Genomic DNA, 26,929 nt, shown 5'->3' on the forward strand with positions numbered 1-26,929 from the left:
TGACAGAGACCATCTTGCTGGCAGGCACGTGCAGGAGGAAGAATACTGGGCCAGGCGATGGGGCCCAAGTCGCCCAGGTGGCCGTGTGAGCTGACCTTTCCTGTCTGCTGTGAGGAGCCACCCTCGCCTTGCTCCCAGGATGCTGTGAGGGGCGTATCAGACAGGGCTGTGATGTCACACCGTCCTCACAGGAGGGCCTGGGTTGAGCCGAGTCTCGGTTATTTAGGTGCATTTTTCTTTCCTCTAAGAATTAATAGGAAAAAAAAAAAAGGCTTAACCGAGTCGCAAGTTCTTGTCTTACTTAAACATTACCCAGTGTGCCACGTGCTGAAGCAAGAGGTTAGCTGTGTAATTCAACCAATCATTTTATCCGCGAAAAAAAGATCAGCTTAGTAGTTGCTAATCAGCTTGGGAGGAATTATAACGGGGGATCATCAGTTGGGACGCGCCACTTGAGGCAGCAGCCGAGTTGTTATGGAGACACACCTGCTCTGTAACGAAGGTGTCCCCTGCAAAGACAGGAAGAGACCTCAGCCTGTCGCCAGACACCCAGTCTCTAATTAGGCTACGAGGGAATCTGATTCAGCCTGAAAAAGGAAGGGAATTCTGACACAGGCTACGGCAAGGATGCACCTTGAGGACATTATGCCGTGTGAAGTAAGGCAGTCACAAAAGGACAAATGCTGCGTGATTCTGCTCATAGGAAGTACCTAGAACAGTCAAATTCAGAGAAAGCAGACGGGTGGTGGCCAGGGGAGGGATGATGGAGAGTTGTTGTTTGATGGGTACTGAGTTTCAGTTTTGCCAGAAAAAGAGAGCTCTGGAGATGGACGGTGATGATGGTTGCACAACGATGTCAATGTACTTAAAAAACGGTTAAGACGGTAAGTGTTAGATAACGCGTATTGTACCACAATGAAAGAAAACAGAACTAAAATCTCCAATTAGGCTTTGGCTCCCATTAGGTCAGGGAGCAAGACATGCTAGCCAGGGGACTGGATCTCACTGACGCCGAGTCCTTGGCACCCAGCAACCTGCCAAGCATCCTCAAAGCCCGGGCGCATCCTTATCTGAACGTTCGGCAGGGAGCGTGCTTCCCAGGGGAGCTGACCCTCAGAACGGGGTCATGACTACCCAGTGTGACAGCTGAGTCTTGCAGCCAGGTCCCCCCTTCCCCTCCTCTGCTTGCTGGTTTTCTAACTTTCTGTCCTTCTTCAGCCCCTGCTGGGGGGAGGGGTGAAGGTTAAGGCAGCTTCTCCAGTTGGGATGGGGGGCTCTTCCTCCTTGCAAAGTACAGTTGACCCTCGAACAACGTGGGGTTCATCTGTGTCTAACTTATAGTCAGAGCCCCGTATCCGTGGTTTCTCTGCATCTGTGGATTCAACCAACCACAGACAGTGGAGAACTGTAGTATTTACTATCAGAGAATATCCATGTGCAAGCAGACCTGTGGAGTTCAAACCCGCATGGTTCGGGGTCAACTGTATAGTCGATTCCCATCATTTGCAGTGGTCCTGTTCTATAGCGTCACCTTGATGCTGAACTAGCGAATGTGGAACCAGTGCTCCTGGGGGAAATACGGGGTAAGATTCCTGCGAGCTTCGGGTCACAACACGCTTGTCCACCATCAGTACTGGGCCTTACTGCATGTGTGTCTCTGTCATGTCTGTTTAAAGACACCCGATTTGGGTTTCCCTGGTGGCGCAGTGGTTAAGAATCTGCCTGTAAGGGACACGGGTTTGAGCCCTGGTCCGGGAAGATCCCACACGCCGCGGAGCAACTAAGCCCGTGCACCACAACTACTGAGCCCGTGCTCCACAACAAGAGAAGCCATCACACGGCCAGTGATGGGCCTGCGCACCGCAATGAAGAGTAGCCTCCGCTCGCCGCAACTAGAGAAAGCCCGCGCACAGCAACGAAGACCCAATGCAGCCAAAAATAAATACATAAATAAGTAAATAAATTAAAAAAAAAAAAGACGCCCGATTTAACGCACGTGTTGATTCACCGACATTGAACTCACGGCAGCAGCACCAAGACTCAGGCCTGAACGAAGCTTTCTCACTTACGTGTTCCCCTCCATAAAGCACATCACAGCCGCCCTGGGCTTGGGGACCCGACACAGGATGTCAGCGCCACCTTGGGGCCACTTTAGATAGGGAAGTCACCAAAAAAAGGTATGAAATACCGCAAACATGACACTAAATAGACATGAGGGCTGAAGGGAGAAGGCAGAGCGCCACCTTGGCCCAACCTCGGCTGGGAGCCTGCACGTTGGGTGACTCGAAATGTTGGGCCACTTTGCAAGTGAACCCGTCCAGTGCCCGGAGTGCAGCTGGAGGGATCCTTTGAAAACACAAATCTGATCCCGGCTCCTCTGCTCAAAACCCTCCGGGGGCTTCTTTCTGGTCTCAGAGGGGCCCCACCACGTGGTCTGGGGCCGTATCCCTCTCTCCTCACTTTCTCTTTACGGTCCTGCTCTTCTTGGCCCTGGACACGGTCAGCTTATCTTCCTTCTTTACTACTCTCTGCCCCCAGGGACGGGTGGATCGAGAGGGGTGGGATGTGGATCCGTTTGAAGGAACTACTAGGGCTGCCCAGGTGCGGTCCCTCCCCTCCGATCCCCTCCCCTCCCGTCCTGCGTACTCTTCTTGAAGAGCTTCTTCCGGCGTCCGGACAGGCTGAGCTGCTCATCCCCGCTGTCGCAGACGCAGGCCTCGCCGCCCTGTGCGTAGTACTTGGGCACCAGGTTGGAGACGGCCCTGCCCCCGGGCCGTGCGGGGCCCTTGCACTTGTGCAGTTTCAGCTTCCCCGAGGCGTCCTCCACGCACTGCCACTTCTGCAAGACACACCGGGTCCTCAGCCCTCCGGGCCTGGGCCAACCTGCTCGGCTGCTTCTCCTGACTAGCGGCTGCCCCACCGTTCCCGTCCACCCCGGAGACTTCCCTCTAGCGGCCTTAGCTGGACACGGGCTCAGACGGGCTCTGTGATTGGAACGAGCTGCTCCATCATGGATGGACACCTGTCCACCGTGGGAGGAGCACAGAAATGGTACCCAGGGTGATGCGCTGTGGCCGAGGGTGAGCCCTGTCACAGGGAGGCCCCTCTAAGCGAAGCTCCGGGGCCGCAGGGCATGGCTCGTGTGCAGGGAAGGGCCTTCCTGGAAGGTGCAGCATGAGACGGGCAGTGGCACTGGGGCTGGGGGGCTGGGGGAGGGAGGGCAGTTGAGCAGGGCTGTGACTGCATCTGCCGGCAGGGGAATGTCTGGGCTGGGCTGGGGTCCTGGAGGACCTAGAGCTGTAAGTCTGGGGGCCATGGCTCGATGCCTCCGCTGCCAGTCTAGGCCCCCAACCCACCCCCGGCGCCCCTTTCCTTTGGGTTAAGCAGTGCGCTCAGATAATCTGTTCTGAAGATGCCGATACTTGCCCTCTCCCCTTCCTGGGACTACCAGACCCTCAATCTGCAGGGAGAGAGGGGGGAGGGACCAGCAGGGGGATTCGACAATCCCAGGGGGACAAAGGGCCCCTTGGTCTCATCGGCTCATTTCTTGTAGCTCAGAACTGAAATCGGAACCGCTTCTGGGATCTGCCCAGATCATCAGCTCCAGGAGGGCAGGGCTTTCTGTCCAGGGCGTCTGAGGCTGTTGCTGCCCCGGTGCCTGGGACCGTGCCCGGCTACAGAGGCAGCACTGAATGCCGCTCCAGTGTAAACCAAAGCTCTCGCTCAGTGGCACAGACAGGTACTTCCCAGACAAGATGCCCTCCAGAGCATGGGGCGGGGTCGGGGGTTGTGAACAAACGCTGGGCGGCCGGGGGCACAGCCACGAGGACAGGTGGCTGCTAATTCTGAGTCTAGTGATAAGACAGAGCTGCCTGGATGCAGCCTGTGAGACCCACCCAGCTCATGCCCTGGCCTTGGCAGCCTTGGTCTATTAATGAGAAATGGAATGGGGAGGCCCTGGCTTTACTTATTCTTACTGGTGAAACAGGCATGCATCTTCAGGCCTGAGCCGCTGTGGACGAGCTCAAAGTCCCAGCTCACAGACCGAGGCAGGGAAGCACCTCCTGTCTGCCCTGCTTGCTCGTCAGCCCTCCCCTCCCCGCAACCTCCGAACCGCGCCTCCTGCTTGGGTCCCTCTTTACAAGGTTCTGCCCCCACCCCTCCCCTCTCCTCCCCAGCGCCCACCTCGGCCTCCTCAGAAAGTTCAGACTCTCCGAAACATCAGTCACAGTTTCTGCTACCTCTAAATACTACTTGGATTATAATTTCCTTAATATTTCTCTTGAAATCAATTCACATTTTTAAAACTTATTTACTTAAAAAGGTAATTTCCTATTATTCCTATATAAGTGGAAAACCAGCCACAATGATGCTCTGGGAGAGTGAATACAATGTAAATGGTTATTTAACTTTGTAAATACTGTGCAGAGGTTGGCTATGTCTTTGTTAAAGAAGGATTGGGCATGAGTCACAGCAGCTAAAGACACACGTGCACCCCCAGGAGACTTTGCCTCTAATGTGAGCAGGATTGGAAGAACTTTCTGAGTGTCGCCTGTACCACCTGGCATCACCCTGCGTCTCACACATCAGCAGGGGCGCTGGCCCCACTGGCTCCGCTGGTCTGAAGGCCGAGGAGCAGGCCTGAGTCGTGGTTAGCCGGGGTGGCCACTGGGAGGGAAGAAGGGAGGGCAGGGGTACCATCCCCAGCCCCAGGGCACCAGCCGAGCATCCTCACCTGCCCCAGCTGCTCGCACGCGGTCTGGTACTCGGCCCGCTGACACAGGTCTTTCACACGCTGGTACTTGGGCAGGAAGTTCTCCTCCGGGGCATCCACCTTGTCACTGTCCCTCTTGTGGAGCAGTTTGCTGTGGGGCAGAGAGCGGAAGTGGGGCTGGCCGCCCAGCCCTGGAGGAGTGCACGGCCCCGCTCAGCCCTGGTATAGGGTCACCATGGAGGATGCAGGTCCAGCCAGGCCACATCTTCTGATTGTCAACAGACTTAAGAAATGGGGATTTTCTACAAACAACAAATGCTGGAGAGCGTGTGGAGAAAAGGGAACCCTCTTGCACTGTTGGTGGGAATGTAAATTGATACAGCCACTACGGAGAACAGTATGGAGGTTCCTTAAAAAACTAAAAACAATTACCATACGACCCAGCAATCCCACTACTGCGCATATACCCAGAGGAAACCATAATTCAAAAAGACACGTGCACCCCAACGTTCATTGCAGCACTATTTACAATAGCCAGGTCATGGAAGCAACCTAAATGCCCATCGACAGACGAATGGATAAAGAAGATGTGGTACATATATAAATGGAATATTAGCCATAAAAAGGAACGAAATTGGGTCATTTGTAGAGACGTGGATGGATCTAGAGACTGTCATACAGAGCGAAGTAAGTCAGAAAGAGAAAAACAGATGTCGTATATTAACACATATATGTGGAACCTAGAAAAATGGTACAGATGAACCGGTTTGCAGGGCAGAAATTGAGACACAGATGCAGAGAACAAACATATGGACACCAAGGGGGGAAAGCGGCAGGGGGTGGTGGTGGTGGTGTGATGAATTGGGAGATTGGGATTGACATGTATACACTGATGTGTATAAAATGGATGACTAATAAGAACCTGCTGTATAAAAAAATAAATAAAATAAAATTCAAAAATTCAAAAAAAGAAATAAAAGGAAATGGGGATTTAATAAAAATTCTCCCAAATTACATGAGTTGGCAATAAGTTAAAAAGCATGTGAGACATTATACAGACAGGACAAAACGTGTCTGAAGGATACAGGTGGCCTCCAGATGCAAATTCTATGTCAACCATAGGAAAAGCGAATGGGCTTCCTTGTATACAGGAGGCTGTGGACACAAATTCCCAGCCCCTGGTGGAAGGTGTCATAATAGCAATGGGATCCCTCCTGCCCTCGACAGTGAGATCTTTAATATCATGGGTGCAGGTGGGGCTGCCAGGTGCTTCCTGGGACAGGGCAGAAGGGGGTTACCCAGGTGCTGCTCAGCTCAAATGTCCTGGGGCAGCTCCTCCAGGCCCTGGCACTCACCCTCTCTCCACCAGGAAGGAGTCCCGCCAGACCCTCATCTTCTTTTTCAAGTGAAACCTGGGGGAAAAAAGCACACTTCCATCTTCTCATCAATGTGTGGGGCTCATGTGTCCCTCTGTCCTCCCAGAGGCAGGGATGGTGCTCAGAGCCAGCCTTGGTTCACAATCAGCACAGACCCGGGGGCCAGTTGGGGCGAGCGGAGGATGCTCACACCCCCCAGGGCAGAGCTGTATTTCCCCAGAGACTTGGGTCTGAAGGTACATGGGGCAGAAATGACCCAGGTCAAAGTTGCTCTAAGTCACACATAGTCGTGTGTGTGTGTCTCCGTGCCTCCCAGGAAGTCCAACAGTTCCCCAGTGTCAGAAGAGATCGCTTCCTCTTTAGTTCAGCACCAGATGCAACTTGTCCTGACTTCAGGTTAATTACATTGTGTTTTGGCAGGATTTTTTTCTTTTTGATCCTCTGCAGTTGGATTTGTGTAATTTAAGTGTGCATTTCATGTCGTTTCACTCTATCATTTCCATCTCCCAGATGGGGCCTCAGGCTGAGAGAGGAAGCTTCCATCCTGCACCTGACTCCCGGGTGTCCTGGCTCCCAACCCAGTGCCCCCGCCCCCCAAAACATGCCCATTTTGTACTCTTAAAGCTCATAACACCTTCTAGTCAGAGGGAGGAGGCTCAACAGAGGTGGTTCCTCCTACAGGACAATCGGATGTGGACAGACAGTGCCCATCAGGGCTGGACCCGCTGAGCTGCAGGAGATACAAGCTGGAGGCTGCATCAGTGCTGTGAGGCTAACTCAGTGGGCAGTAGCACTGGTGGCCACTAGATGTCGCTGCTGCCGCAGCAGTGAAAGTGTCCTCCTCCTTTCCTGTCCCCGCCAGACTCAACTCACCTTCCCACCTAGTTTTTGCTCACCATCACTGTTCTTTTTTCTGCCTCCAGCACACCTAGGAATATGTTCCCATCATATCATCCGGCCTTAGAGCATGACGATTAAGAGACTCTAGCTGTAGCCTAGAGGCTGAATGCCCGGAGTTGGGTCCAGACCTGCTAAGAGACCTCTGACAAGTCACTTGACTTCTCTGGATTCAATTTCCAAATTGCTAAGATGGGATCATAATAATGCCTACCTCACTGCGTTACCGTGAGGATCAAAATGATAAAATCCCCTACAAAGCATAGCAAAGGCCTGGCATATAGTACGTGCTTAATTAGTGTGGATATTTTTTCAAGTTTTATACAATTTTAGTGCTGGAGGGTCCTCGACTGGTCACCGTGGCCATATTCCAGCTGGGAAGGTGGACTCTTAGAGAGGGGGCTTCTTTCTCTCCCACGGCAGGTTAAGTGGTCAGGATGGGGGGCCCTAGAGCCCCAGCTCCTGACCTTGGAAATACCCCCTCTCAGACCCACATGGCTCGGCCACGAGTTTGTACAGTTCGGGATGCCCGGTACCCCAGCACCCACCCCGGCCCCTCACCGATTTGCTGGCCGCTCTGTGTCCAGCAGCTTGAGGATGGATTTCCCGTCCATATCCGAGGGGATGTCCAGTCCTGCGATGTCCAGGATGGTGGGGGCCAGGTCAATGTTGAGGACAATGTGGGGATTCCTGAGGGAGGCATGGAGAACAGGACTCAGTCACCTGGGCAGTGATGACCCAGCCTCCCTCGGGAGAGGGGCCGCCGGAGGGATGGAGACCGCCAGGGGCTGACGCCCTGAAGGTGGGAAAGCTGCCACTGATCGTGTCACTCTCCTGCACCTCAGCCGTCAAAGCTCCCCTCTGTGCCCTAATTCAGCTAAACCCCACCCCTAACCTGTACCCGCCACACCACCACAGGGGCTGCACTTCACAGGCCCCAGCTGGCTTCTGCTTGTCTGTTTCTTCTGCCAGGAATGCCCTCCCTGCCCCCACTCTCTGAGCAAAGGACACCTTCCTTTAAGACACACCCCAAATCCTGGATCTTCCCTCGGACCCTTCTCTGAACCTCTGAGGCAAACACTGGCCCCCTTGCTTTTCCTAGAAGGCCAAGAACAGTCTGGCCTCAGGGCCTTTGTCCTTGTGTCCCCTCTGCCCGGAATGTTCTTCTTCCAGACTCCAGTGAGCACTCTCACTCACCACCTTTAGTTCTTCCCTCAACGATTACCAAGTGGCCCCAAGATCCCCATGCTCTGGGGTTCACACCCCACTGTGATCCCCTCCCCTTGAAGGTGGGCCAAACCGCTGGAACATGGCAAAGGTGATGGGGATGTCAGACCAAGGTGATGTCACGAGACATACGACTCTGTCTTGTTAGCTGTCCCTCCCTCATTTCTTTGTCTCCCCTGGCGGGCTTTGAAGAAGAAAGCTGACGTAAATTCGCCCCTAGCAAGGACGCCTGCTGAGTACTCTGAGAGGCAGGCTGTGTGAGTTCAAGTCCTCTGTTTGCACTTAAACAGCCCCCAGAGTGGGGAAACAGGTCCTTCCCCAGTTGAGCCTCCAGATGAGACAGCAGCCCTGGCTGATGCCTTGATTTCAGCCTAAGCAGAGGACCGACCTAAGCTACGCCTAGACTTCTGACCCACAGAAACTGAGATAAAGCACGTGTGTTGCTTTCAGTTGCTAAGTTTCTAGTGATTTGTTACACAGCACAGATTACTGACACAAGGCCCTTCCTGAGGACCCCATTTAGAACTGCACCCCTCCCCGTGCTCAGCCCCTTCTTTGCTCTGTCTTGCTCCTGAAGCCTTGTCACCCTCGCGTTTTACTATGTATTTTACTCATTTATCTGGTTGGTTGTCTACTGCCCAATTAGAATCTAATGGGAAGGCAGACATTTTTGTCTGTCTTGTTCACTTCTCTATCTGTATGTAGTACTTTTTTTTTTTTTTTTTTTTTGCGGTGCGCGGGCCTCTCACTGTTGCAGCCCCTCCCGCTGCGGAGCACAGGCTCCAGACGCGCAGGCCCAGCGGCCATGGCTCACGGGCCCAGCCGCTCCGCGCCATGTGGGATCTTCCCGGACCGGGGCACGAACCCGTGTCCCCTGCATCGGCAGGTGGACTCTCAACCACTGCGCCACCAGGGAAGCCCTGTATGTAGTACTTTTACACTTAGAGAACACAGTAGGTGCTCAGTAAGTGTTAGTTACGTGAGTTTTGTTATTTACCGCTGCCATGCGTCTGTCACTTCTCCCGTGTCCTGTTTCTACATGGGGTGTTCCCGACATAGTGGTTAAGTGACTTTCAGGCTGTGCCCGGCACAGGGCCTGCACCGGTTGGATGGATCATGGCCGCATGGACACATTCTCCATCAAGGTGGCACAGTGCCCTCCCTGCCCCTGTCTGGTTTCCTGGGGTTGGGGGGCAGGGCCTGGGTCCGAGGGTCTCGGATGTCTTTCACTTCCTCTCTCTCCTAGCCTAGCACCTTGTGAACACTGGACAGGTAGTCAGGTGTGCTGGTTTCAGGGGAACCACTGACTGAAACCGCCCGTCCTGACCAGGCAGGTAGTAACCATTTGCATGAGTTATCTTACAGTAGGAGGTCCTGGTAAGGAACGTGGAACTGACACGCTACCACCAATCAGAAGAATTCAGGAAAGTTCAAAAGGAGAGAGGAGACGCCAGTCCATATGTCCTACCAACCTCCCAGAATCCTTCTCGCTAGAATCTATCTTGGTTGAGCGATGTGCGGGCTACCAGGAAGGACCCTGAGTCAGAATGACTGGCCAGAGACAACCCGGAAACTAACCCCATTACCGTAAAACCCCAGACTGTGAGCCACGTGGCAGAGCAGTTCTCCTGGGGTCCCCGGCCCGCCTGCTCTCCCCTGTCTCAGAGAGAGAGTGAGGCTGCTCTCTCTCTTGCTTTGTCAGCACCTGTGTCTCCTCGGACAATTCCTTTCTGAGTGTTAGACAAGAGCCCACTCTTGGGTTCTGGAAGGGGTCCCCATTCCTGCGACACTGGGGTGGTCATGGGGGTGAGGCTGGGGAAGGTGGGTGAAGCTGCCTGGTGGAGGGGCTTGAAGCTAGCAAGAGGCGTGACCAGACCACTTAATCAGGCAGGAGGAGGGAGCTGGAAAAGTCCGTTGGGTGAGGGGGCGCCAGGGTGAATGTTGGCAACTAGCAGCTGGATTGACCTGAGGTCGTCCACAGGTCCTGCTGCCCCCAGGCTGGGTGGGATGGACAGGACTGCTTTTCCCACCCAGCACCCACACCTTGCTTGGTGGGAAGAGTTTCCACTTCTGGAGGCACTACCTGGCCCCATTCAGATTCCACCGCCTGATGTACTCAGCCTGGTCACACAAGGTTTTCTATCACCCTGGCTACAGCGAGTGGCTCAGGGATGGACACGTGACCAGTCAGGGCAGTGAGAGTCAGCCTCAGGGCTTCCGTTCAAACCACTTTTAGGCCATTTCCCAAGCTGAATGGCCTAAAAGTCTGGGGTTGTGGTGACCCTGCCACCATGAGAAAAAAGCTGGCCTGAGAATGAAGCCAATTCAGAGGATGCAGGACTGAGAGATGGAAAATGAGAGCTTCCTGTTGTCATTGTGTGACTGCTGGATCCCACCATACCTGAAGCCAGCACTAACCTTGGACTTTCCAGTTACTTTAGTGACTGCATTCCTCATAGCTTATTTTATTTGCCTTGTTCATTTTGAGAGTCATTTCCATTCACAACTCAAGGAGTCCTGGCTGTCAGCCCCAAGTCTGACATTAGCACTCTCTTTCTCTGTGGTTTTGGGTCCTAAGAACCAGATCACAGCCTCTGAGGCTGACCAATACAATAAGAGATGCTGGATTATAGTTCTGTCCACCTTCGTTTTTCGAAAGCAAATAATCCCAGTGACTTTAATGGTCCTATATATTCTTACCTAAAAAGGAAAAACATTTACAAATATCAAAGTCCCAGTTTTGAGACGAATTCCAGCTCCTTCCCCCCTGTGCCATGTAACCTCAGGCAACTTAACCTGTGCCTCTGTTTCCTTGCGTTTAAAACAGGGACAATCCTAGCATCCACCTTACAGGGTTGCTGTCACGCGTAAGTGGATTACCTGGATATAAGTGCTTAGACCAAAGCCTGAAGAATCAGCACTGGATCAGCACAGCTATCGCTATAATAGCTATTATTATAGGCGGGGCCCTGAAATCCAGACAGGCAGGGATTTGATGAGGTTGGCAGAGGAACAGTGATGAGGCTGGGCTAGAGCTCACACCGTCTGCTTTCTGGAATTTCCACCAAACATCCCAGGCGGTGGGAACATCTTGGTCCTAAGACGGCGCCGCCAACGCCCTTTCGGGAGGAATTCTGAACAAAGCCGAGTCCGTGCCCGTGTGTGGTCTCGGCTCAGAGGGAAGTCAGACCTGATGCGCACCTGAGCGGTGACTTATCTGCATTTCAAAACACGTCCGAGTTGGTCTCCATGATGTCTGGGCTCACCCGAGGACGCCGCTGCTGTGATTCCTGGCCTCTCTACCTCTCCCTGCCCCAGACACGGCATTTTTGCTGCCAGAACATATCATTTCAAAGGTTAACCCAAGGGCAATGCTGGCCAAGGGCCCACGTGGCCCTCGAGGAAGGATGGGGGAGGCTGCTTCCCTTAGCGCTGCGGCCAAGCTGGCCCAGCTGATCTCAGTGGATGACGCCGCCCGGGCCGAGATGGCTGGGCTCCTCCCTGACAACCTCCAGACCCAAAGACCGCTCAGGCCAGACAGAAGTCGAGGTGGCAACCCCATGCATTGGTGGTGACACATACACAGTCCAGGTCCCCGATTCCCCGGCACAGTGCCCACCATGGACGGTCTGTTTTCACAGGTGCTAACAGCTCCCGGCCTCTCCTTCCCCAGTAGAGGGGTAGGCAATCCTCCCCGGGTGGCATCACCACCGTTTCGCTCGGCACCGAGGTCCGCCTGCCTGAATCGTGTGCCGCCCCGGGGAGTGGCACGGGGCTGCCCGCTGAGCTGCCTGCCCATCCGGGTGCCAGTGGAGCCTGGAGGCCTCCCTGGGACTTTGGGGTGCTGGGGAGGGGCGGGTGATGCACTTACAGCGAGCCGGCCTCCACGTTGGGGCCCCTAACGTAGAACGGGACCCTGATGTCGAACTCGTAGGGCATGGACTTCCCTTTCACCAGGCCGAACTGGCCGATGTGGTAGCCGTGGTCGGCGGTGTACACGACATACGTGTTGTCCAGCTCACCTGTCTCCACCAGCATGTTGTAAATCTGAAACGCAGGCGGGGTGGTGAGGACACGCGGAGGGAAGGCGGGCAGTGCGCCCGGCCCACTGTCCCAAAACACGATGCTGTGCTGGGGGCTCAGGCCCCTGTCCCTCCGGCTTCGGGTCTTCGCTCAACTGTCACCTCTCGGCGGGGCCCCTGGGGCTGACCCATGCATCACTGTAGCCTCCCCACCTCCTGTCCCCCTTTACTTGTCTTCCCAGCACTTCTCACCTCCCTCTCTTCTACTTATTCGTGGACTGTGTCCCTGCATCAGAATGTACGCCCCATCAGGGCAGGGACTTCTGTCATTTTATTCCCTGCGGGGTCCCATGTGTGCTGGCACTCGACAAATGCTGTTGGGTGAATGAGTGAATGAGTGAATGAATGAATGGCCTGGGGCAGGAGTCTGTGATCTACCACAGTGCTGCGCGACAGAACTTTCTGCAACGCTGGCAGTGTTGACACCTACGGCACCAGCCACACTTGGTTATTCAGCACTTCAAACGCGGCCAGTGCACCTGAGAGATTAAATTTGAAATTTCATTGTATTTTACTGAAGTTAAATAGTCATGGATAAAATTTAAGAAATATATCCATGCAATGGAGTATTATTTAGCAATAATAGTAATAAAAAATGAAGCGCTGAACACGCTCCCACCTGGATGAACCTTGAAATCATCACACTGAGTGACCACATGTTGTAGGACTCGTCTTACATGAAATGTCCAGGATCCACAGAGACACAAAGTAGACGAGCAGGTGGCTAAGGCGGAGGGGTGAGGTGAGGGGAGTTTTGGGTAATGGCTAAGGGCTGCGGGGTTTCTGTCTGGGGTGATGGAACTTCTAAAATCGACCGTGATCGTACAACCCTGCAGACATATGAAAACCACTGAAACGTACACTTGAATTGGGTGAGCTAAGGGGTCTGTGGATCATAGCCCCATAAAGTTGCTAAAAAAACGTCCGCAGCTGCAGGCGGCTCCTACAGTGAACAGAGCAGAGCTGGAATACAAGCTCCCCGAGGGCAGGGGGTTCGTCTGGATTGCTCAGAGCTGTTTCCCTGGCCTGGAAGGGTGCCTTTTCCTTCTGCCTGTTTCCATTCCTCTCCAGACGATGATGCTCGGAGGGGTGTGGGGGGAGGGGCAGGGAGGCTGCCGGCCTGGCGTGGCCGGGATGCTGGGGGGGGGGGGGGGGGGGGGGGCGGCCTACCGTCTCCATGGAGTCATCCACGGACAGGAGGGTCTGCAGGCGCTTCCGCTGCAGCATGTTGGTGAACTGCATGTGGATGGGCTTCATGGGCCCCGTGTAGCGCATGATCCAGTGCTTGTCGGGGTTGGGTGCATAGTTGTAACTCGGGGTGCTGGTGGGCAGACAGGCACAGAGGTCAGGTCAGGCCGGGGGTCGGGGGTGCCTGGGCCCCGCCCCCAGGTCCCCCCACGCCTCAGGGGAGCAGCCTCCCCGCGCTGGGGCTGCAGCTCAGGGTGAAGCCGCCCCCATCTGGACGCCAGAGCGTTGGGGGCTCTGCCCCACGTTAGGTCAGCATCTCTCCACATGCACGGGCGTGCACGTGGGAAGACTGGGGCCCCAAAGGGAGAACGTCGCTCCCACTTAAGCCCGGTCAGCACGCCCATCACGTGAAGGCTAAAGTCTCAGTCTGTGCTGGGCTCTCCTCAGCACCTCTCTAGAATCTGCTCGCCTCCCTTTTGAAAGGAGAGGGCCTCCTGTGGGCACAGCACCCAACTCTAATTTACTAGCACTGCACTTACTCTTCAGTTACCTTGGGTAGATGGCAAATGACAGTTATCGTGGTTAATTAAGGCGTAACTACCGAATTTCCTTTTGCAATAGATTTTGGTTAGAAAAGAGGAAACTGGTTAAAAATTAGGTTCATAAAGGCAAAACTGTGAGGATGGTGCCTGAATGTGTCCATTTGGGACACGCCACGTTCTCTGCCTTAGCTGTCACAGCTATTCTTCCCGCGTGGTTTAATTTCCCATTTACAAAAGAGGAAACGGGGTCAGAGGAGTTCCGAGACCTGCCCATGGTCTCACTGAGTGGACGGTGGAGCCACTGGCCTCTGTGACTTGTGCTGTGGGGTCAGCTGTGATGCCTAATGATAAACGAACAAATACATGGGAATCTTTGACCAGCCCCGAATGGGCACTGACCATGCGCTGGCCACACCCGGAAGGGTTTGCCTACATCATCTCATTTAATACTCAGAACAGTCCTAGGAGCTGGTGCTTTCCTTCTCCTTGTGTGAGACATGCGGACACGGAGGCTCAGTGAGGGGACAGCCTTGCCAAAGGCAGAGCTGGGGTTTGAGCTCCAGGAGCGGGAAACCCCACAAGGCTGGGTGTCCCTCGCACTGGGTCTGGTGATCCTTGAGGGTCAGGTTCCCCTCAGGTCTTACCCACCCCCTCCCCAGGCAAAGCTGCAAAGAGAGGAAGTTTCCACTGCTTGAAGACAAAAAGCTTTTCGAGACGGCGCTTCAGCGGGCAAGGGCTGCGGGGCGTGGGGGAGGGTAGGAGGGCCCCAGACTCCCTTCCTTCGTCAGGACCTCAGCCCCTCCCTCCCCGGGGTAGAAGGAAGGACACTGCGGCTTGTGGTACAGCCTGATAGTTGTGGAGACTGTTGCTATGTAGAGCGGGGGTGAGTCATAAGATTCCTCCTGGACTTCGCTTGAGTTTCTGGCTGGTCTCCTGCTGCCCTTTGATTATGAGAAACGCCGCTCTCTCCTGTGGGCCGGCTTAGGGCCTGACCCTCGTGTAGAACATCCCAGGAGCAGGGCCACCCCCGCTCGCCGCCCTCCCCCACCGAGGAGCTGGAGGGGTGCTGCTGGGCCGGGGGCTGCACCAAGAGATGCCCTCGGGGCTGTTGGGGGTTTTGGGAAAATTGTTCCCGTGGCCCCAGGGGCCCAATTCAGGATGTAATTTTGAGCAATCATCCCTGAATCTCTTAGATTCTCTCGGGCTAGTGTCTGCCCTTGAGAACAGTGAGGGGTGAGTCTGTCAAGAGTCTGATTTCAGAGGCCGTTTCTCTGGAGACGTCTTTCGAGCAGGATCTGGAGGCCAGCAGGCTGCGGAGCCTGGGGTCCCGCTTGGGGCCGAGGCCGGCTTTCTGGTCCCCTGCTTGAGGCCAGGCTCCCCCTGCTACCCCGGGATGGTGTCACATTTTCACATGAACCCAGATGCCTGTTGAACAGAGTGGAAACCCTCACCTCCACAAGAATCCGAGGAATGTCTGCTCGTTCACAACCGGCCTGAAGCATAACATCCCCTCTTGGGCTGGGGGCCCTTCCGGCCCCTCCCACCGTGTGTCTGGAGGCCGAGGGGCCGGAGCCCTGGCTCCCAGCCCCACCCCGAGGATGTGAGCTCGGGCCTGGCTCCCAGGCGTGACAAACGGAGCGTCCGTGAACCCGTTCAGATGCCACGCGTCAGAGGAAGCTCTGGGGGCTGTGGGTGCGTGTGCCTATGTGCCTTTTGTCTGTGTGTATCTCTGTGTATGTTTGTGTGTCTGTTTCTGTGTGTGCGTGTCTGTATGCTTGTGTATCTTCATGTTTGTGTGTATCTGTGTTTGCATCTGTGTTTATCTTTATGTGCGTTTGTGTGTGTGTGTTTATGTGCTTGTATCTTTGTATCTGCGTGTGTTTCTGTGTATGTCTGCATATCTGTGTGTATGTGTATCCGTATATGAGCTTGTATGTATATGCCTGTGTTTGTATGTGCATTTGTGTCTATATATGTCTATGTATTTATTTGTATCTTTGTGTGTGTTTGTGTCTGAGTTCTGTGTGTCTGTGTGCATTTGTGTATCTGTGTATATATCTGTATGTATCTATTTGTATCTTTGCGTATTTGTGTCTGTATCTGTGTGTGTATGTGTTTGTGTGTGTCTGCGTGCATCTGTTTGCATCTCTGTGCGTGTACGGAGCTGGCTGGGGGGTGGATGGGGCCCTGGGCTGGTGCAGTGGGACCACATCGCAACGAGCAGCATTTTTCAGAACCCACAAGCCCAGCCCGAGAACATGGCACAAGGCTTGATGGGGTGAGAGTCTCTGACAGGAGTCTCGTGATAGAAAGATCTGGAACTCTGTCCCCTCCTCAGCTCTCCTGACTGTCATAATTAAACATCCCAGCTGCAGAACTTTCTGGTTTTGGGTTTTGTTTTGAAAATGATTATACCCCAGAGATAAGAGAGCCTTTCACACATAGCCCTAATAAGGCACAGGGGGTGCTCTGGGTAAGTAATGGCAGCAGGCGTTGCTCATGTTCAATTTCTATAATTTTCATTTCAAAGGGAAAATAAATGAGCAGGCAATGTCAAACCATCTCATCATGAAACTCCAGGGCTGCTGGGGGGCAGGGTGCCAGCACCCCTTTTAGAGGAGACACTGAAGAAGCAAAGTGTACCTTCCCCCACTCCGCGGCTCCTCCCTTAGGGGGACTGAGTTGGCCACACGCCCCCTCCCTCAAAGGTGGGCTGTGGGTGAGGGTGGGAGGCTGGCATCTCAGGCAGGAGGAGAGGGCTGGGGTGGGGGGCAGCCACGGCAGATGTGCAGAGAGGCAGTGCTGCCGTCTGCGGAGTGAGAGGGATGCTGCAGTCCCTGGAATGCAGTTCTCCACCATCTGTCAAATCCTGCTCCCCAAAGACCAGGGGATCAGCAGGTTAACACACTGCCTCATCCTCTCGGAGCCACTCTGGGCTCTGTCAGAAAGTAATCACGGCAAGGGGGTTGAGGAGGGCAGTGCATTCTGATGGCAATGAAAATTAAACACCCGGAATATTCAGGCGGACTCCAAATCACCCAGTCCTTGTCGCCCCAATGTCACAGCAAGGGCTGCTGAGTACTGCTGCTAAGCAGGAGGTGGTCTGAGGCAGAGAAAAGCAGAAGAACTTTCCAGAAGGATTTACTAGCCAGCTGGAGGGAGGAGGACTGGAGGGGTGGGCAGAGAGATGGGAGGCAGGAATGGGCGCCGGATTTGAATTCGAGCTCTGCCATTTACCAGCTGGGTGACCTTAGGGGAGTTACCTCACCTCTCTGTGCCTCGGTTTTCCCGTTGGTAAAATGGGAATACCAAGTGTGACAAGCAGCCTCCAAGAGAGCCCTCAATAGCTCCCACTTCCTGGTAATCACACACTTGTACCCCCTCCCATACTGCAGGAGCACTGGTCTGGGCAACCAATAGAATGTGGGAGAGATGGTGTGTCACTTTGAGATTAGGTTATAAAAGACTGCATCAGCCCGATGGTGAGATCTGCTGGTGGAGGGGCAGCCGTGTGAGTGAGCCCCAGGCAAGCCTCAGATGGCGGCAGCCCCAGCTGACACCTTTTTCGCAACCTCGGGAGACCCTGAGCTAGAACCTTCTAGATAGGCCACTCCCAGATTCCTGACTCACAGACACTGCGCGGTGATATGCGTTGGTGTTTTAAGTTGCTCAATTTCGGGGTAACTTGTTATGCAGCAATAGATAACTGATACACCAAGGGTCACTGGGAATATTCAGGGATTCACTGCAACGTACAGGGCTTAGCACAGAGCCTGCCATGGAGTCAACAGCTTATAAAGGCTGTGAATATATTAGTAGTCTGATGAAGCTATGGACCCTTTCTCAAAAGTGTTTTAAAATGTGCAAAATAAAATACACAGATTGCAAAGGAAAACTATTACATGGGTATACACCTGAAATGCTGTTCTACCCACAGACCTCTCGGTGGGAGGATGTGGGTCCCAAGTTAAAAACTCTTGTTGCCTGCTTTGCATTGTTATTACTGGATCTGTATCCCAGTTTCCTCAGAGATCAGCTGTGTGTCCCTGGCTTCTTTAAACTGAGAGGATTAGAGACAAGAGGCGGCCTCGTCTCTGTCATTACATCACTGTGACCGAGCCGGACCCTCCCACCTTCGTGCCACCCAGCAGCTCTGGAGGCAGCGCCCCGAAGCTTACATGTGCTGAGACGCGTTGGGGAAGAGGCTTGAGTACTGGGGGGCCGAGTCCTCGGGGCCGTGAGGGGCTGCGTGGCTGATGACCATGAGAACGGGCCTGTGCGGGTACATCTTCTTGGATGTACGGAAGAAGCTCACGCTGTCGTTGGTGATCAGGTCTGTCAGGTAGTCCTGGGGGGTGGGGAGAGACAGGAGAAGGTGTGAGGAGCTGGGCATCCGTGCTGAGTGCCTGCCATGTGCCAGGCGCCGTGCCGGGCATCGGGGACACAGCAGTGACCAAAATAGATAATCCCTCGCAGAGCCGACGGTCTAGGGGCAAACAGACAATAAATAAGCAAGTAAAACAGGGAATGTCAAATGATGTTATGCATAACAGAAAAAAAAAGCAGAGAAGGGGTTAGGGAGGACGGGAGAGGAATTACAATTTGTCATTCATTTGTGATAGATCTTAAAATAATAATAGCTAACACTATTGAGTTCTTACGGTGCTCCAGGAATTGTTCTGTGTTTACAGGTATTAGCTTGTTTAATTCTTATATAGCCCTAGAATGTAGGTGTGATGATAAACCCTGTTTTCCAGAACAGGAAATGAAGACCCAGAGAAGTTAAGTGAATTGCCTAATGTCACACAGCTGATAAATGTTGCAGCCAGGCCTCCTGAGTGCTGGTCCCTAAGCCTGACGTCTTTTCAAAGCTCCAGGGATACCATCATGCAGGGTGGATACATCCCTGCAGTCCTGGAGGGTCTGTACTGGGGGCGGGAGCAGACAAACATATAAACAAAGAGCCAAGATAGTGACGACGTGTGACAGAAGACGGAAATTAGACAAAATGTGACAAAGAGTAACCGGGAGCTGGAGTGGGAGGAATACTTTAGCTGGGGCAATCAGGGAGGGCCTCTCTGAGGAGGTGACATTTGAGCTGAGACCTGAGTGATGAGGAGCTGGGCATGGGAAGATCTATTGTTGTATCATTGGAGTTCACTTTCAGCTGCTTGCTGGAATCCTCAGGGGAGCTTTACTGATGGCTGGGCTCTCTTCCAGAGATTCTGGTTTAATTGGTCTGTGGTTCAGTCTGGGTACTGGACTTTTTAAAAGCTCACCAGGAGATTCCAATGTGCAGCCAGGAGTGAGAATCACTGATCTAGAGGAAGTGTTCCAGGCAGAGGGAACAGAAAATGCAAGGCCTCTGAGGCAGGAATGAACTTGCCTTGTGTTTGAGGAATAGAAAGAGGGTGAACAATCATCAGGTACAATGCCGGGACAATCAAAGGAGCAGCACAAACACGGGCATGTAGTAGTGTCTCCAGAAAAGTGAGACCCACTTAGATACTGGGCAGGAGGAGAGAAGAGTGGGAGGAAAAGTGATGGACAGGAAACAAGGGCTTTAAAAGCTCAGCTAAGAAGCTGAGATTTGCCTAAACTCTTCCTGAATTTGGTAAATCTTTAGCTGCTGATTTCTTTTGAAGGTAATGAGTTCTTAAAAATTTACCTTCTGCTTCTCCAGAAGCAGCTCTGTCCAAAATGATAACTTTCAAAAAGAGATATTATTTTAGAGAAAAGAGAAAGGTGAAGAAGTGGCTACAGCTTCCACCCTGAAGTGAACTGTACCAAATACATACATACTCCAGGTGTACCTGTGCCTCTAGAGGTACATGCCTCCAGGGACATTTGTGCTCTATGCCTGTGTGCACAAGGACAGTCACTGCACCACAGTGACCAGTAATGGGAAGATGATTAATGAACTTGCACTGCTTTCATACTGTGCAGCGCTGTGCAGACATTAAAAAGGCAGTAGGTCTGTAGTTACTGAGGTAGAAAGTTGTCCAAGATACACTGTTAAGGGAAAGAGCAAGCTACAGAGTCAAACTCTGGAAGATTCTATTTTTTTTTTTTTTGTGGGAGAGAGTAGGAGGCAGGGTAGAGAGGAGAAACCAAACCCCTACCTTCATATGCTTTTGAGCACCAAGGGAAAATCCAGGACAGATACCAAAGTGCTAACTGGGGACCAGGATAAGGGGAGAGAGGGGAGAAAGTCACTTGCTACTTTATATACTTTTCCTTGAATACTTTTTATGAATAATTTTGGGGAGTAAAAAAAGGCTTTATAAGGGGGTCCTGTAGAACCTATTACCTAAAAATAATATTCTATGTGACATAAATCAAAGAGCTGCTGCTATAGCTGTGGAACATGATCTAAAGGTGTTAGAAATATCTTGTAACTAGTAGTGGATCTAAAAATGGAGCAAAACCCTCTTAGGTGAAAAGGAGGGGTTGGGACCCTGGGTGGGGAGGGGCGGGAAGAGAGCTGCTGTTCTTCATAATAAACCCATTTTCACTATTCGCTTTTAGAACCATATATGTGCTTGACTGGCTGTGATTAAACATGTTTTTTTTTAAAGCCACCAATACTATCCGTCACCAGGACAATGCAATGATGGAGCAGTGAAAAAGAATAAACTAGAGGTACACGCATCAACATGGACATATCTCACAGACCTGATATGTAGAGAGCTATGTACGATATGATACTCTTGATATAAAGTCTAAAAACACAAAACAATATTTTATATTGTTTGAGATGTCTGCATATGGAATAAAAGAATTAAATGCATGTGTGGGAATAAGCGGCCACCACAGGACCTCCCTGGGAGGGGGCAGCGGGACAGGAATAGAGCTGGAAGGGTGATGGAGGGGCTCCAACAGTCTCTGTGGCATTGTACATAGGAAGCGTGTGGGGTGGTTACTGTGTCTGCCCCTCAAGGATGGTGTGAGAGGGCTTCAAGGGCCGAGAGATTAAAGCTCGTGACACGGTGCCCTGCACGCAGCCAGCTCTCGGCAGGAGTCAGTGAACATTACGCCGTCTCGGGGGCGGGGCAGGTTTTCTGCGCGTCCATGAGTCTCCTATCTTTCCTGGTCCTCCTCAGAGCCACTCCTACGCTAAGCCTTTGCTGGTCCCCTCTGTCTGCATTAGGGCGTCTACAATGACATCTGACACTGGTGCCTGCAGCCCCATCCACCCACGTGGACTGGAGGGGACCACACCATCCTGACTCTGGGGGTGGGCATGAGCCTGGGTTGGGCCAGTGAGAAGCAGCCCTTGGTCCCAGTATGTGAGCTGAGTCCTGGCTCAGAGGGAGGGCCGAGGGGGCCGGGGCCAGGGCCGGGGCCTGGGCCAGGGCAGTGGTGACACTGTCCAGTGACAGCTGGGAGCGGACCCCACCAGATAGGTCATGTCCACTGACTGGATGTGTGGGGTGCATGGTAGGGGGCAGTCAGGCCCCACCCCCGTCCCTGCTTTCTGGTTTAGGTGAAGGGTGCAGAGACGGGGGTCCAGGAGAATGTTGGGGCGAGGGTGGAAATGCAGAGTTCAGCCTTGAACAGGTTGAGTCTGGGGTGCCTGGGATCAGTCAGAAATTCAGAGTTATTCACAGAAAGGGGGAGACAGGTGGGAGGATGATGAAGGTCAAAAGGTGAACTTTCTAGAAGCTGGAGACTGGCCGATAGACCATGAGGAAGTCACCCCCTGCCTCCCTTTGGCTCTGGGCCAGGCGCACTCCACCTCCCAGGTGAGGCGGGCACACCTGGGTATTCGGGAGCTAGATCTCCCCTCCCCACCTCCGTACTCCTGGCCACACCTGTGCAGGGCGGCGGTGATGCCAGGGTCCCGGGGACTTTGCTTCTGCTCAGAGTTTCGCAACCACAGCTGGCAGCCAGGGACAAGGACAGCCTGCCGGACACCCAGGAGGGCGTATCCCCACCTCCCCCACCATCCCGACCTTCTTCGACAATTTGCTCAGGTAGCCAAGAGGAACCGCAGTGCACCCGAGGAGACTGCTAGCCTGCGGCTCTGGGCTGTCCTCCTCAGGCAGTCATTTACCAGTAGGATTTCTCGGGAAGGAAGAGGGGGGCGCTCCTGGGGACTGGGGACCCCAGTGACAGGTGGGCTTGCGAGTCTCCCTGCCTCTTTCCCAGGCTTGGCCTTTGCCACTGTTTCTGTTGCGGAAGCTATGATTTCTGAGCTCACTTAGATGTTGGGTGCCTATTCCCGGGGTGCTGGGCTCCCTGTTAAGGGTGGGTGTGTGGCCGCGGGTCCCTGTCCCCAGGGTACAGTCCCGTGCAGGGCGCGGAAAAGCTGTGCTGTTAAGAGAGGGGAGAAGGAAGCAGGGGGGTTGGGGAGGGGTGGAGGCGGGGGGGGGCAGAGACTGTAAGGACAAGAGGGGGGCGTGGCTGACAGGAAGCCCCTCTTTCTGTCTGGGTCCGGGTGTGGGGAGAAACGTGTCTTCCGTAGGTGCTGGTGGGAGTCGCTCACACTTTGCCCCGTGGAAGCTCGAGTTTCTGCCTCTTGTTTGAACTTGGGTGAGATAAGCCAGTTCACCCCATATGTCACAGGACATCTCCCCAGATCAGAGTCCCCTGGCTCCCAGGACTCAATTTTCTGCTTGGGAAGCCCCACCCGAGCGCCACTGGGTGGCTTTAGGGCTGTGCCGGGAAACCTGTGGCTTTACTCTCAGACAGCTGGTGGAAGGCTGGGTGGGGGTGGGGGGGAGCAAGGAGGGAGGTTGTCTCGGCCTCAGGTGGCAGCTCCCAAGCCCACCTCTTCGTATTTTCTTCACTTGGCAAGTCAACCTTGCGTGACAGAGGGTCTCCTTTCCTGAGCCCTTGGCTTCCCTGGGCAGCAGGTTTGTCCAACTTTCATTCCCAATCATGATGCTGATCCCTCACCTTCGGAAGCGTCTACAGCAGTTTGTGTTTAAAAGAGATTCACATCTCTAAGGAGCAATCATTTTACAAAGGGTGAGGGCCCTGGAGTCAGAAACACTGGGTTCAAGTTCCAGCTTTATCACCCGCTAGCTGTGAGCAAACAATGCCTTTCTGCACCTCAGTTTCTGCATCTCGAAAATGGGCCCAATAACAGTCCCTTGTTCAGATGGCGACAAGAGCACTTGACATGGACTTGCTAAGTGAATAAAGCACTTAACATGGAGGCTGGTACTGAGGGAACCCACGATGGACACTGGCTCTTACTGTTATCAGGTATTTGCTCGACTGACCTTCATAGCAACATTGCGAAGTGGACACCATGCCCATTTTACAGATAGGGAGACTGAGGCCACAAAACTAATAAGCAATTTATTCAGAGCTAGAGCTCAGGCCTTTGTGTTTCTTCTCTGGTTTCTCTCTTTTTTTCCCCCACAAACAAAAAGATTAATGGGAGGCTTAGATGGTGGTTTACAGCAGGTCTCAACAAACCTTTTCTGTAAAAGGCCAGATGATAAATATTTGAGGCTTTGCAGGCCAGAAGTCTTAGTTACAATCACTCATTACTGCCATTAAAGCTCAAAAGCAGCAACTGCATAAATGAATGGGCGCGTCTGGCTGCAGTAAAACTTTATCCACGCACACTAAAATTTGAATTTCATGTAATTTTCACATGTCATGAAAATCACTGTTCTTTTGATTTTTTTCAGCTGCGTAGAAATGTAAAAACCATTCTAAGCTCAAGAGTTGTAGCAAAACAGTTGGCAGGCTGGCCCATGGGCTGTAGTTTAGAGAATGGATTTTGAAGCCAGATGGCCTGGGTTCGAATCCTGAACGAACCCCTTACTAGCTGTGTGGCCTGGTTACTTAGCCTCTCTGGGCCTCAGTTTCCTCCTCTGGTGATTGGAAATAGTAACAGCAGACACCTCATAGGCTCTGGTGAGAAATGCATGGGTTAATTCGTGTACAACGATTCCAGCGGTATCTGGTGCGTGATACCCTCTAAAAGAGTGTTAGCCATCAGTCCTCAGGAATCACAACGCCTGCATTTTTCTTGTGAAAATTGAAACAGTACAAACAAAGCTGAAATTCCCTTTGATTTCCTCTCATCCCCACTCCCAATCTTGGCCTCTTTTGTCCTCTACTGAGAAAGAAGTGTCTCTCCAGATGTGTTATTACATACGCTAGAGTATATCGCTTTATGCATCTTTTTACATTAATCCTATCACACCGTGTACATTCATTCATTCATCCAACACACAGCAGTGAACGAGATTAACGCACATTCCCGTCTTCATGAGCCTTGTATTCGAATGAGAGCACGATGAACGCATGAATCCATGATATATATATAGGTCTGGCGCATCAGTGGTGATGGGGGGGGTCGAGGGGGGGTTACCCTGAATACAGGGTGGTCTAGGAGGGTAACATCTGACCAGGGACCTGAAGGAGTCCTGAAACTTGCTTTTCCCACTCAGCCTTATGTCCTAAGCTTTTCTGATGGCTTTAGGCACAGATCCCCCTTGTCTTTTTCCAGACTTCTCCACGGTCATTCAGTCGCTTCCCGCATTACTGGGCTTTCTTGGTGGATTTCTTTCCATGACAAAGTGGCAGCCCACAGCTTGGCTATACCCGCTCTGCACACAAGGAAGGCTTCTCCAGAACAGACAGAGAGAGAAGTGCACATGCTGGGCTGAGGGGGGGTGCACTCAGGTTCCTGGGGACCGCCGTTTCTGCAGAGCGCCCACCCCCCCGCCGACTCACCTGGACCCTCCTCCATCTCCCGACCTGGTCACGCCTATCTCCCTTCCGCTGCCTTCTCCCGCCCTCTTCGACCATCAGTGCTGGCTCTACATCATTCTTTTCTCACCATCACTGCCTCTCTTTCCACTCTGCCACGAGGACCCCTTTGGTGGCATCTGCCCACCTTTGGGATTAGCGATGTGGGACAGAGTCCTCAGAGGGCCTTTTGAGGGGCTCTTGGGAAGGGCTGCCACTTCCTCCCTACTTGGGCTTCCCGCCGAGGCCCCCCAGGTCAGTGTCAGCATGATGCTCTGACCTGACGGAGGCACTGGGCCTCCCAGAGCGTGGGGCTCCCGCCCCGCAGCTCTGCCTCAGCTGGAAACTCCAAGCTCACTCCTGTTCCCTCCCGGTGCTCTGGCTTCGGCTGCCCACCGCTACCCTTGGGAGTTGAACTCTGGACCTGAGCCAGCTCTGACCCCACAGGGCCTCCCACCCCTCCGTTTCCAGGCCTCTGGTAACTGGGGCTCCAGGAATTCTCCCACCTTTGGCACAGGGGCTCCTCTCATTCACAGGCCGAGATGTATGGATGGTAGGAAATGGGGTGACAAAGCGGCCACTGCATGTCCCATCCTCAGCGCCAAGGGGATGGAGTATCCCTGGATGACTTCATTATTGGGCTGTGCTGAGGCCAGGCGTGGACATGGTGAGGAATTTTAAAAAGGAGGGAGTGGATTTTTCTGGGTATTTGGAGAATCTGCCTGCACTGAGGCTGGGAGGAGAGAAAAGGTATGTTCTGCACTGAGAGACTGTGCTTTGTATTGCCAAGGAGTCCAGCAGAGTTGCTAAATCCCCCCCAACCAGGACTCTGGAATCAATTCATTCGGGAGTTCCTGAAGGCAGGCCTACTATGTGCAGAGGGAGACAGAGGGTCAGGGAGAGGGCACTGCCCAGGTGATGTCACGTGTGGTGCCTGCCACCTGGGGCCCGGACTGATCAGACTTACACTCAGGAAGGCGACACGTGGGCGGTGATTACCTGTCAAAGGTGGGAGGGCTCCCCAGATGCGCTGGTGTTCCCAGAAGGGGAGTGGGATTGGGTGTGTTTTGGCTGTTGAGCATGTAGTCAGCCTCCTTCCAGTGGAAACTCTCCATTTTTATTTGGGGCTCTATTCTCAGCTGATGTTCCAGGGTTGAGCTCAGTGGTAGGGCTCCCGCTACACCCTCCTCTGGGTCAGGAGTGCAGCGTGTGATTTACAGCCCATCAGAACACTGCGTTCCCCTGGCCACACTGGTTGGTTCAGGGACAGACATGTGACTGATCCAGAGCCCATGAAACTAGCTAGGAATCCTGGGAAGGAGACACCCATGCTTGCAGCTGGGCAGGAAGCTGAGAGGATGCAAGGATGGCCCTATTGGTACCAGGAGAAGAGAGACAGACATACAGTCTGTGGATGAGGTCGAAGAGAAGAAAACAGAATACAAAGGAGTGAGAAACCACTGCCTAATCCAGCCATGTGTGATGCCATTACTGCTGGATCAGTTATTAAAAAGGCTAATATGTTTCCTCTTCAATTAAGCCATTTTGATTTGAGTTTTTGTTCATTTCTGCTCACAAACAACTGAAAGAGGCCAGTCTGATTCAAAAAAGGATAACTCGGGCTTCCCTGGTGGCGCGGTGGTTGAGAGTCCGCCTGCCGATGCAGGGGACGCGGGTTCGTGCCCCGGTCCGGGAAGATCCCACATGCCGCAGAGCGGCTGGGCCCATGAGCCATAGCCGCTGAGCCTGCGCGTCCGGAGCCTGTGCTCCGCAACGGGAGAGACCACACAGTGAGAGGCCCGTATACCAAAAAAAAGAAAAAAAAAGGATAACTCCTATAGTTTAGAGTAATCCAGAAACGCTTCATGGAAGAGAAGACAGACAAAACTTGGATAAACTCAGGACAGGGAAGCACTAGTGAAGGTTTTGAGATGGTTGTAACAACTGACAAGGCTGGTCTGGTTGAAATGGCTCATGCTGGGGATGACAAAATAGGAGATTGGGCTGATGTGCTTGTGTGTGTGCGTGCGTGCGTGTGTGTGTGCGTGCGTGTGTGTGCTTCTACACTGTGTGTGGTGTTCTGACTCTAATACAGGTGCCATCACTTCACAGTTCATAACACACCTCCACCTCTAGACCACAAACTCCACGAGGACGGTACCTGGGTCTGTTTTCGTTCACCCTTGG

At 53.2% G+C, this 26,929-nt stretch overlaps 1 protein-coding gene across 10 annotated transcripts in view; it reads right to left on the bottom strand.

Annotated features, from left to right (window-relative positions):
• The window catches only part of SULF2 (sulfatase 2), a 140,481-nt gene that overhangs the window by 18,823 nt on the left and 94,729 nt on the right, over positions 1–26,929 (bottom strand). For all 10 annotated transcript variants that reach the window (XM_033841146.2, XM_033841143.2, XM_033841147.2 and 7 more), the window contains 7 exons: positions 18,205–18,374; positions 13,467–13,617; positions 12,086–12,261; positions 7,549–7,677; positions 6,070–6,126; positions 4,736–4,865; positions 2,647–2,839 (listed from right to left, as the gene is read on the bottom strand). In XM_033841146.2, coding sequence (XP_033697037.1) covers positions 2,647–2,839; positions 4,736–4,865; positions 6,070–6,126; positions 7,549–7,677; positions 12,086–12,261; positions 13,467–13,617; positions 18,205–18,374 — 1,006 coding nt within the window. The remainder of the gene's footprint in view (positions 1–2,646; positions 2,840–4,735; positions 4,866–6,069; positions 6,127–7,548; positions 7,678–12,085; positions 12,262–13,466; positions 13,618–18,204; positions 18,375–26,929) is intronic.

The sequence above is a fragment of the Tursiops truncatus genome, chromosome 15, assembly GCF_011762595.2.
Source record: "Tursiops truncatus isolate mTurTru1 chromosome 15, mTurTru1.mat.Y, whole genome shotgun sequence".
NCBI classification, from domain to species: domain Eukaryota; kingdom Metazoa; phylum Chordata; class Mammalia; order Artiodactyla; family Delphinidae; genus Tursiops; species Tursiops truncatus.